Raw genomic sequence first — 12300 nt, forward strand, 5'->3', positions numbered from 1 at the left:
TAGAAGTAACTGAGTTACCATACAATATACTATGCAATATACTATATAGTGCAAAGCAGAAATGGGATGAGGTACAATTTAGGTACAATTTACAGTAAGGTGTAATGAGGTATGGGTTGTAGTGCAAATCCTTTACCAATCAATATAAAGTGTGTTTAGGTGTTCTAAAGTGTGGAGAGTGGGTGCTGCAGTGTGTTGTTTGTTTAAAGTGAGTGTGTGCGTGTTGTTAGATTCTGATCAATCTGGCCAGTATCACGTCTTCGTCTGTTTGGCTCTCCATCCACTCCTCTGCGTTGTGTAATTTTAATGATCCTGACGTCTCATATACTGGCTGATTCAACCCTTATCTCTCCCAGTTAGTGCGGTCCGCAAACCATAATAATTCTCCACCTTCGTAAGAATTCGACACTCGACAACGTACTACCTTACAAGGAAAAGCGTTGTTTATTGATATAAACAGAGACCTCATAATCAGATGGGAACCAATTCGTATTGTCCTTGTAAGATCTATTCTAAAGATCTTTCGGTGTGTTCAGTCTATCGTCTTTCTGCTATTCAGTCCAATGGTGGTCAGGCCTGGTCGTAGCCAGAACCCTTCTCCCGTTAGCCGAAGCTAATGATGATGTGTCATTCCTCCTCCTCCCCCCCCCCTCTCCGTGATGAGAGGAGAGAGTCTCTCAGTCCTAGTCAGATTGTAGTCTGCCCTTAGCCGCTCTTGGTCTGGCTTACACCCGGAAACACTGTCAGCTTTATAGGATCTTCGTCATAGCAACGACGGCCCCCGCCCCTCTCCTGGTTGTCATGCAACGCTGTCATGACAACTGCTAATAACCGTTCACACATTTCAAAACATTTCATTCCTGTTTCATTAAGATGAACCTCTCTCCGCCCTGCTCTCTGGGCCCACACTCGCTCTTATCAATGTGTTCTTACAAGGAATGTCAACATTCGGCCCTGCTCAGTGTGGTGCTCACAATCACCCTGCTCTACTGAACCACCGTCTCCTGCTTCCACCGTCAGCATGCACTTCGACCTCTCTGGCACCGTTACATGCTACCATCTCCCCCCAATCTATACATCACATACATTGAATAAACCCCGTTTTCTCTCAGTGTGGATGTGTGTGCTGTGAGTGCATTTGATGGTTGTTGCATAGTGTTATTGTTCGTTGAGCAACCTGATGGCCTGGGGATAGAAGCTTCTTCTGAGTCTTTCTGTGCTTGCCATGAGACTCCGGTATAGCTTGCCTGACCGCAGCAGTTCAAAGAGGCAGTTGTTTGGGTGGCTGGAGTCCTTGATAATTATCTTAGCCTTACCCCTGCACCGCTTGTTGTAAATGTTCTGGAGAGTGGGAAGCCCCCCTCCAATTGTGCGCTCGGCTGAACGGGCCACTCTCTGTAGTCTGCTACGGTCTTGTCCGGTGCTATTCCCAAACCAGGAGGTGATATTGCCAGTCAGGATGCTCTCTATTGTACATGAGTAGAAGTTCTTAAGGATCTTCTGACTGACTTGGAACTTCCTTAGGCGCCTGAGGAAGTAGAGGCGTTGCCGTGCCTTCTTCACAACACTGTCAATTTGTGTGGTCCATGTCAAGTCCTCAGATATGTGGACTCCAAGGTACTTAAAACTGTTCACTCTCTCAACCGGTGCCCCGTTGATGCTGAGGGGGCTGTAGGAAGCATAGGAAGCAACATTTGCGATTGCAGGATCAAGAAAATAGGGCGGGTTTGAGGTCAATGACATAATATTAAAGTATATTGGTAAGTTACTTTTTCAATGCATTGAATACAAATTAATTGTATTCCAGAAAAAAATGGAGCGACAGGAAATATTTCTTTTTGAAAAGCTTTTTTATTCATTTAAAAAATGCACCTCCTCTTCAATTCCTTGTGTTCCATAAAACGCTTCAGATGCGCCATGTGCAATATCATTGCAGTAATAATGTTCTCCAAAGAACGTTAAAAACAGCTGTCATGTAAACAATAATGATAAGAAACTAGCCAAAAAGACGGTTTTCCCTAGAGCTAACCTTTTAGGTTGAGTGTCATTCTTCACTAAAGAAACAAAAGAAGCAGATATTGTATTGCGGGGTGTTAATGACAATTCTGATAAAAGTGCTCTAAGTTCCAAAGAAACAATAAATACAATTGATGTGAATCCCACCACTTTTAGAACAGGCACAAAATGTAACAACGCTTTCAATTGCAGTTTCAACTTCATTTTTCACACCACAAATGTAACTGAAATTAATCATGGCGAAATTAATGTCATAGAAAACCATTATAAGCATTACTCATATTATAGGAAAGCATAAGCTGTAGTTTTCCCTCCCCTGACCTTTCTACTGAATGAAAGCATAAAATCATCCACGTCTCCAACTCAAAAATGAATACCAAGAAGGAACCAGTTCATATATCATATAAAATAATTGTTTCTCAGCATATTGCCAGGTACAGTAATTCTAAAATGTGTTAGTCTGTGTTTCAGCAGGTGGTAAAGGTAAAGATCCAGCCTGCTGGACCCACGCAGCTCTCTCTCAAGTCTCTACTTAGTCCACTAAGACAGTGACTAAAACACTAAAAGTGTTTTAACAGTCACTCACTCCTTGGGTCACAGTCCAAAGACTGGTCCCTCTGGCCGGGACACAATAATCTTCAGTTAGTCTTCAGTTACCCTGTACAGCTGTTGACCTGGGCCTCAGGCTTGGTTCAGTAGCAGCCGTCCTTCCAGCTGCCGTCCCTCAGTGCGCTCAGGGCGGCCAGGCTCTTTGGGGGGGGCAATAAACTGCAGGATTAAAAGAAGCAGGTTGGGAGGTTAGTGAAAGAATGATACTCCATCACAAAGAGAAGCTCCTAGCGACCAGGAGTCAGGACTATCACGTACACACTCACTTTAAATAAACAACTCACTGTAGCACCCACTTTAGACACTTTAACACACTTTATATTTATTGGTAAAGAGATTTGCACTACAATTCATACCTCATTGCACCTTACCCTAAGACAAGTTGTACCTCATCTCATTTCTGCATTGTACTGTATACTGTATTGTATTGTAACTCACACATCTTTTCTACTCTGTATTGTATATTGTATATATGTATATTGAACACTTTTGTTTACACTTTGTTTACGTACTTTTGACTTTCTATTTTATACTTTATCTATTTTTATCTAGCACACTCTCAGGAGCATAACAGAAAAAAGCATTTCATATAAAAGTATTCTGTATTTTTGTATGACAACTAATAAAGAAACTTGAACTTGAAACTATCAGAGTACTGAACTATCAGAGTACTAAACTATCAGAGTACTGAACTATCAGTTTTCTTTTCTTTTACTCAACAGTACAGACTTTGAGACCATTCGTTTATGTCATTGGACAAAAATGATTGAGATATATAATACAATTTTATTAGAGAGATGTGTTAAAAATGCAGCAAATCAGGTCACTTTTCTTTGATCTCTTGGTATCAGAATTTAGTACCGTGGAAATTCTCAGATAGAGAGAATTTACCAGTAATGATATCGGTGCTTCCCTAGTCAGGACTAAAATGAATTAAACAAATTAAATCATGATACAAAAGCCATTAGCTAACAACACCCGCTGTGAGCAAAGCATGTTGGTCAATGACTATTTTCTACCGCGCACAGATGCAGCATATAGTCACGTATAGGCTCTTACCTGCGCGCGGGCTGTGCGATCTTGCTGGCACGAGGAGTCCCGCTAGAGCCTATAAAGGAAGCCGGGCGAGGTAGGGAGCTGCGCGGGGCAGTGAGCTGGGAGGTGGCGGTGGCTTTGAGGGGCTGGGGGACGGAGGTACTGTTGTGTTTGAGGGGCTGGATCAGCGCACCGTTGCTGGAGATGGAGTGGAGGCTGACGGAGGAGGAGAGGGTGGTGGAAGGGGGACCTTGCTGGACCGTGGGGCTGACGTAAGCGGTGGCTTTGAGTGGGTGTCGAGGTGTGGTGGGGAAGTTCCCCACACTTTGTACCCGCTGGAGGAGCTGGCCTGGGGAGGGAACTGAGAGCACAGGACATGGCGTGAGAAGGATGATGTACTTCCTGCTGTTTTTATTTTTTTATTTTCGTTGACTAAAAACCGACTTCTTCAATCAATATCTAAAATATATATATATATTTTTTTTTTAGTAGTATGCACTCTGCTACTAAGGAATCTACCTTGTCTATATTATTACATACTATGCTAATATGCACTCAAATCTATATCACTCAAGTTCAACACTGTTTGGCAAACAATGTTACTTACCCTTAGCTGCCAGAGTTGTACCCTTCCTGCTGACTTGCTGTACAGAACTTGTAAGTCGCTTTGGATAAATTACTAAATGTAAATGTAAATGGTAACACCACTCTCACCATGTGTTGCAAAATTAAGTTGCTTTGTGGTGATTTTTTAATAATTTTTTTTTATTATATTTCCCCCCCTTCTTTTTCCGTTTTTCTCCCCTCCCAATGTTAGTCGTTATGCCAATTCCCAATCCCCTTCCTGGTCGTTGCACACTCTACACCCTACCGTCGGTCTGGGAGGGCGGAGACTATCACATGCTTCCTCCGACACATGTGTACCCAGCCCACCACTTCTTTTCACCTGGCAGTGCGAACTCTCACTGGGAGAGTGTAACGTGTGGAAGGTCACACTACCTCTCCTAGATCCTTCCATTGCTGTGCAGGCGCCCCGACCGAACTGTAGGAGTCGCTGTTTACAACGACCAGGACCCACCCACGCCGGGTTTCCCACCCGCTAACACCGCCAATTGTGCTAGTATGGACAGTCGCCCAACCCGGAAGCGTGTAGCTTATTCCCAGCGGAAGAGTGCGTCGCGTGCTTCCGCGTTTTCTCTGATTGGCCATGACGCCCAAGTGACCGCGGCAGCGCGAGAGAGCTGCAGCGCGGAAATAGGCTGTCTATTGCCTCGCGCTGCAGCGCGGAAATAGGCTGTCTATTGCCATTCTCTAAGACAAACTCTAACCTTAACCAGCTCCTTAACAGCGCCTAAACTTAACCCTTCTAACCTTAACCAACTCCGAAACAATGCCTAACCTTAACCTTAACCTTAACCATGCCTAACCTTAACCTTAACCATAACCAACTCCGAAAGAATATTGCCATTCTCTAAGACAAACTCTAACCTTAACCAGCTCCTTAACAGCGCCTAAACTTAACCCTTCTGTTCTAACCTTAACCAACTCCGAAACAATGCCTAACCTTAACCATAACCAACTCCGAAACAATGCTTAAAGTTAACATGCCTAAACTTAACCGGCGAAAGAATGCATGTTAAAAAATAAAAAATAAAAAATGAAGGGATTCGAACTTGTCACCAACAGACCGCAGGATCCACAGCAAGGCAGCGCTGCCAGTTGAGCTAAGCGCAGAATGAAAAACATCTGGGATTACGGCTACATAATGCCGCAAGCTCTGCCGCTCCGCTCTGCGGCGCTGCCGCGGGGCATGTCGCAGCCAATCAGGGAAAACGCGGAAGCACTCGGCAGCACTCTTCCGCTGGGAATAAGCTATAGGCAACCCGGAAGCACCACAGCTGGATTCGATCCCACTGTCTCTGTGGTGGTAGGCAGACGCTTAGTCCGCTGCACTACCCGGCCGCCGCTTTGTGGTGATTTTAACCAAGACTTATGCAAAATTTTATTTCACAATCAGTCACATTGAACCAAAACCATGCATCCCATTTTCACCTGGAAACCTAAGACTATACTCTCAGTCCACATAACCCTCTGAATACCACAATGCAAGAAACAGGAGTTGCTCTTTAGCTGTAGGTGAAACATGCACACTTATAGTGAAATTTGCATACCTCAAGAAAACATGGTATAACAGGCTACATTTTAGAACCAAAAGAAAGTGCAGGACTTGTGTATCCATAGGTCTGAAAAGGCGGGCCTTACTGGAGGACTGGAGACGTGCAAGCCCATTGGACGAGTCGAAGCTCTGGCTGTTGCGTAGGGAGGACATCATTGGCAGGGAGGTGGGGCCGTGCGAGGGGTTGACAGGGGAAGCCAGGTTTGGGATACTGGGAACATTAGGCATGCTGGGAGCTCGGATCAGGTTGGGCATGCTTCTCCGAAGCTTGTCTATGTCGGTGTATCAACAAACGAGAACAGGCAATTCAGACGATTATTCAAGCGCTCGACACATGTGCTTCAAGTCCTCTGTCTGTTGTAGATATTTTCCTCTGCAGTCATTCGGACATTGAACCTGAATGTGCTAACTGTATGAGAATGCGTTCAGTAGAAAGCTATCTGGCTGCATGTTAGCCTAGCTTAGCACAATGAATGGAAGCGGACATGACCGGTTAGCCTTCGGGGGAGAGGTGTTAGTTGGACAATGCCTAGGCTAACCGGTCATGTCCGTTTCCATTCATTGTGCTAAGCTAGGCTAACATTGGCGTGTTCCTTTAACCTGAATTGCATCTTTTACACATATGTAACATATATATGTAAACATTCCCATATGATTAAATTAACATTTCAACCACGAGTCTGAATTGCCCCCTTAATATCCCATTGCACTGGAGAAATCTGAACCATTGTGGCCGCAACTCTTATGTAAAGACAAACATGTAGTGCATGTTGAATTCTGCGCTCACCTGTGCTGTGCCTGTATCCCGCGTGTGTGTCGGAGGTCAAGCTGGACGGCCCAGAGTACTGCGAGAGCCCAGCGAGCGAGTACTGCTGGGTGGACGGGCTGCGTCTGCAGTCTCTGATGCTGGAGAAGGTGTGAGAGTGGGGCAGGCCGCCTCGCTGCATAGAGCCCGTGCGGAACATCCGAGGCTGGGGAGGAGGGAGGTGGTCGTACCCCTCATCGTCCTCCTCCTCCTCCTCCTCCTCCTCCTCCTCCAGGTCCATCTCGCTGCGTCTCAGGGAGTGCAGGGAGAAGCTGGAGCTCCGGCGGCTGGCGGTGGCTGAGGTAGAGGCGTAGTCCTGGCGGAGGCCTAAAGGGGGAACCCACCAGGGGTGTAAAGTACTTGATTGATTGTACTTAGTTACAATACTTAAGTACTGTTTTTGGGGATTTGCACTTTACTCGAGTATTATTAGGTTTGTATACTTGTACTTTTACTCAATTACATTTCAGAGAAAAAAAAACATACTTTTTACTCCTTACATTTAAAATGCAGACCTACAAAGTACAAAGTACAAATCTCGCAGGTCCAACCATTTTAATTAGTATATTTGTTTCTCTGGCCGAACTAACGTTAACGTTATTAATCCTGCAGCCGCACTTTATTTAAAAACATCCCATCAATGGAAAATGAATGAAGGGTAGTACCCATACAGTACAGCAATCAATCAAATGTTATTTTCAATTAGGATTTTGTCTTCCATAGCAGGTCATGTTTTTCATCCAGCTTTTCTATGACGTTGGTGGTACAGAATCTAGATCACCAGTTGTTATTGTCCACTGTTATAATAATAGTCATAATTACATCATATACTTTTGAAATATAATAATTGTCATAATAATAATAATAATAATAATAATCATTGGATGAGGACAATGAGGACAAAGGGGCTGTGGCTGAAGCCCTCCTCTCTGTGTCTGGGAAGATGACTCTGAGCCTCATACACACTCTATGTATCCCCCACTGGAGAGACGCACCTCATTCATTATTCAGTGGCTGAGCATATAGTCCAGGCCCATACAGAACAAATGACACAGGGTTGCTTTTCTCAATAAAGAAACCACACACACATCACGAGACACAACGCCAATCCAATTCAATCAGATCAAGTTGACCTTTCCTGCCTTACACACAGCCAGGATGTAGCCAGCAGCATAATCCCCCCCCCCCCACACACACACTATCTTCAAATCGTCAGTATGTTAGGTATTTGTTTTATCATTTCATGTTTGCTGTATGTTGCTCGCTGTCATTAGTTCAGCTCTAAAATAAGAACTTGAAACGAGTTAAAAGATTGAGACGCAGCCAAGGAAATCCCTTCCGTGTGCATCTCTCTCAACATTTAAAGGTGCTGTAAGTGGTATTTTTTGGTTAAGATAATGTGTTAAATAGCTCTACATTCCGACAGCCATCACTGATGGCTGATATCACTGATAGTGATATATAGTGTCTGGTCAGTAACATGGGTCTCCCCAGTCCCTCCGCTCTGCAGTAAACAGAAAATACATTCTGGTATCCGTTCCCACTTTATCCAATCAGGAGAGAGAACCCTAGATATTTTAACTTATTTCAAGAAATCTTCCCAAGCCAAATCTGCTTACTGCACTGGTAGATTTATTTGACTTGTTTCAAGCACAGATTTGCTTAAAACATTCGTATTTTTGTCAGGCCATTTTTGCAGTGTGGAGTTCTCTTTCCTGATTGGATAAAGTGGGAACAGGATACCAGAAATTGTGTTTACTGCAGAGTGGAGGGACCGGGAGGCCCGCGTTACTGACCAGACACTCTATAGCAGTGACGGCTGTCGGAGTGTAGAGCTGTTATTTTAACATGTAGACCACTTATTTTAACAAACAAAAAAAGCCCACTTACAGCACCTTTATTAAACCATAAACAAGGTGGCCCAACATTGGGATGTTAGATCCTAATGTGAAAAACTGTGATTTTATATGTCTGCACTTTATGTGCTCATTTTGTCTTTTTTTTCTGCTGTGAAGCACTTTGAGCTGCAATTTTTGTATGAAAGGTGCTATACAAATAAAGTTTATTATTATTATTATTATTATTATTATTATTATTATTATTATTATTATTATTATTATTATTATTATTATTATTATTATTATTATTATTATTATTATTGTAACTGAGGGGTTACAAAACCCTGACTGTATTAAATATTGTGATAGATTAAACCACTGCTAATTATCATTATTATTACTTGCCAGAAAGTACAGTTAATTATGGCAGACACTCAGAATAATACGGCACGGTGACAAAGAAATATCATTTAGAATATTTATTATTATGCAGCAAATTGTACAGAGATGGGAATTAAGGTCGCGCTTGTATGGCAAAGAATATGAATAAGTCAGTCAGTAGCAAACGTCAGTTGGAATGAATAATTCCTACGATGGGGTACTAGACTAAACGCCGCCTGGCGTAGGATGGCAATATAGGGGGAAACGCTGGTACCGCTGGAGACAGGGGGGTTATCCTCCCAGAGATGTAAGCTCTGGAGGAAGAAGAATGTTCGGATACTCAGTCTGTAATTGAAGAAGAAGGGGTTCTCGTATAGATCCAGTCCTTGTAATCCAAAGGCTCAGCAACAAAGCAATAACTGTAATCCGATTGCCCGATAGCAATGACGATAGCCAGCTAGCTTCGGTCCACGAAGCTAGCCCGAGGTAAATCTTCAAGGTGGTTAAATCCAAACGACAGTGGGTATTAACGAGGCTCTTCTCCAGGTAGTACGTTCCACAATCACTATAATCCAACCAATACTGGTTCTGCAATCGCCGCCGTGGGTTCCAATATGCACATGTCCAGTAGGTTCTCCGACTAGGCCCTCCTCGTGTACTGGCACCAATGTATTTAGTCCACGCACACTGGCTAAGGTTTCACTAGTTACTCAACGAACGAACTGCTGGGTAATGCTACACACGAACGTACTGCTGTTGGCACGATTCACACTAAATAACGACTCTTTACTTCACATTAAGCTAAGTCGAACTTGACGTTACTGCATTAACTCTGACACTTTTACTATTCACTTCGCACGTGGTTCACAACACTCTGTTTAGACGAACTGCTTGCACTTCACTGTTTTACCGAACGCCGAACTGCTGCTGTTCGCACCTGCCACGATATATATACTTAAGTGGCTTTCTAGTGCCAAACCTCAGTTCTCGTCTCGAATCAATGCGCCGGCTCCAGGCATGCTCCAACATGCCCAGGCTCGCCTTTGAACCTGACTTTAGGGGCGCGCCGTCTGGCGCCGAGAGCGTTATCCAATGAGGAAAGTGAATATTACTAGGATTCAAACGCAGGCTTAAAGGGGTATAACTTGTATATATAAATAATATACAAGGTATATAAAACAATAAACGTAGATTCTCAGCTTTAATCTGGCCCTTCACAACAATTATTATTATTATTATTATTATTATTATTATTATTATTATTATTATTATTATTATTATTATTATTATTATTATTATTATTATGGTAGATAACACGTGACTCACTCTCCTCCTGAAGACGTGCCATGACCTGGACGTCGGTCATGTCCTGCAGTTTGTAGCCCATACTTATGGCGTCGTCGTCCGCCTCCGATGCACCCAGCTCACTGTCCATGGAAGACTGGGGGCTGATGACAGCGTGCCTGCGACCCCCACCTGAGAACACACACAGCAGAGGCTTCACCTGCACCGTCTGCGTGCGTGCGTGCGTGCGTGCGTGCGTGCGTGTGTGTGTGTGTGTGAGAGAGTGTGCAGGCTCTGCAGTCAGCTGAACACTCACCAAAGAAGTTTTTCACATTGTCTGTTTGTGATTTTGCCTAAAGTCAGGACTCCACACTGTGAGCGTTAAGAATCATTTAATAAAAAAATAATAATGTTAGCGGCTGGGTGGCGTAGCGGAGATTGCGCTCGTCACCAATGCAAGAGACTCCGGTATCGAATCCCAGTCTCAGCATTGCCTTCGGCTTGGGCCGGCCGTCGTACTGGCTCATTTGGCAGAGTTAGCGGGTGGAAGTCGATGGGTGGGGATTGGACGTTGTGGACAGCGACCCCTACAGGTCGGTTGGGAGACGCCTGCACAGCAGAGACAGGAAGTGGCAAGGGTAGTGTGAGCCTCCCATGCGTTACACCTCGCCAATGAGAGTCTGCGCTGGCAGGCGAAAAGATGTGACAGGCTGCCTCCTCGTATGCCGGAGGGAACACGTGATACAAGGCTTCTATCCTCTCTACAACCGACCAGTGGGGGGCATAGTTGAGCAACGTTCAAGACAGGGGAGGGGAGAATTGGATACACGAAATTGGGATGGGAGAAAAATAGAAAATAGGGAGAAAAAGTGGACCAAAAAAGAAATTTAAAAAAAGAATGTTCCATGTTCTGTTCTAATATTATATTCCGTTACTTTTCCTGATGTTTTGGGTTTTTGCCGTGGTTAGGCTGGTATCGGTATCGAAGTCAAACTTTTGGTATCGTGACAATAGTGACATAGTCATGAAAAGAAAAAAAGCTGATAAATGTGAGTTGTAAATGTAAAGAATACACATAGATGTGACATAATATTCATGCATGTGAACATATACTGTATGTGATTATATGTTCTGTTGGACGTTGCGACGGCTCATTTGCATTTTTCCTTGGTCAAAATGTTAATTTGGGGATTTTTATCATATTCTATTACAACAATGTCTTACATCATATTAATAACATCTGAATGTAATACTGTTGTGGTTAGCACTTTGCTTTGTGATGGCCTTTTACCTGTGTTACTGACCTCTGTAATGCTCAGGTTGGGATTCCTTTCCACCCTGTGGGGTTGGAAAGAAATCCCAACCTGAGCACAACATAAGAGCAAAATGGCCTCCGTGTGAATATGATCAATGGGACATAGCCGGCTTGATATTAGGGTGTAAATGTAGGGTGTAAATGTAGGATAGGAGATAAAGAAAAAGGTCATATCTAATATATATGGGTTGAACATCATAGAGCAATGTGTTTGACAAGTTGAATATTCCAAACTCCATGCACACACCTTTATTAGACGTTTTGATCCTCTTTGGAACTTCATTAACCTGACCCGCCAGATGGTCTGTAACACAGAACCATCTGGGAAGTTGTCCTTTGAAACTGAATACACTTGGCAGACGATTGGATCTCTAAGGCTGCCGATAGTTCCTCAAAGGACGCGGATTGGTCCGAACCACCGTGATTCAGGCACAAGTGTATAACGTGACCGTCAAGCCGCCTGCCATGCAAGGTTAAAACTTCGTCAGGTCGAGAGAGAAAAAAAAACGTGCAAGCTCTACTCCTCTCTCTACTGACATTAGCCGAGCCCGGCAGCTCTTTTGATGCAGGTATTAACTAGGGTTGGGCACCGAAAACCGGTTCTAATAGGAACCGGTTCCTAACTTCCGGTTCCGGAAGTAACATATTTGCATTTTGATTCTTAATTTAGATTCTTAAAAAAATACTTTGTTAATTAATACCCTAGTTACAGTACAGCAACCACATTTTTTTAAGATTTTTCAAAAAAAAAAAAAAAAAAAAACTGCGAAATAAGCTGTTACCTGTTTTGACCTGCACCTCAAAGAATCGGAACCGAGAATCGTTTAGAACAGGAATCGAT

General features: G+C 43.6%; 1 protein-coding gene across 1 annotated transcript in view; it reads right to left on the bottom strand.

Moving 5' to 3' along the window:
• Positions 1 to 2708: 2708 nt before the first annotated feature.
• The window catches only part of slain1a (SLAIN motif family, member 1a), a gene marked incomplete at both ends in the record, with an annotated part of 21910 nt that continues 12318 nt past the window's right edge, over positions 2709 to 12300 (bottom strand). Inside the window, 5 exons of the mRNA XM_084309851.1 lie at positions 2709 to 2784; positions 3685 to 4021; positions 5923 to 6108; positions 6624 to 6968; positions 10187 to 10336. Of these exons, the coding sequence (XP_084165977.1) occupies positions 2709 to 2784; positions 3685 to 4021; positions 5923 to 6108; positions 6624 to 6968; positions 10187 to 10336 (1094 nt within the window). The remainder of the gene's footprint in view (positions 2785 to 3684; positions 4022 to 5922; positions 6109 to 6623; positions 6969 to 10186; positions 10337 to 12300) is intronic.

Source organism: Notolepis coatsorum (assembly GCF_963971535.1).
Source record: "Notolepis coatsorum genome assembly, chromosome: 3".
Classification (NCBI taxonomy): domain Eukaryota; kingdom Metazoa; phylum Chordata; class Actinopteri; order Aulopiformes; family Paralepididae; genus Notolepis; species Notolepis coatsorum.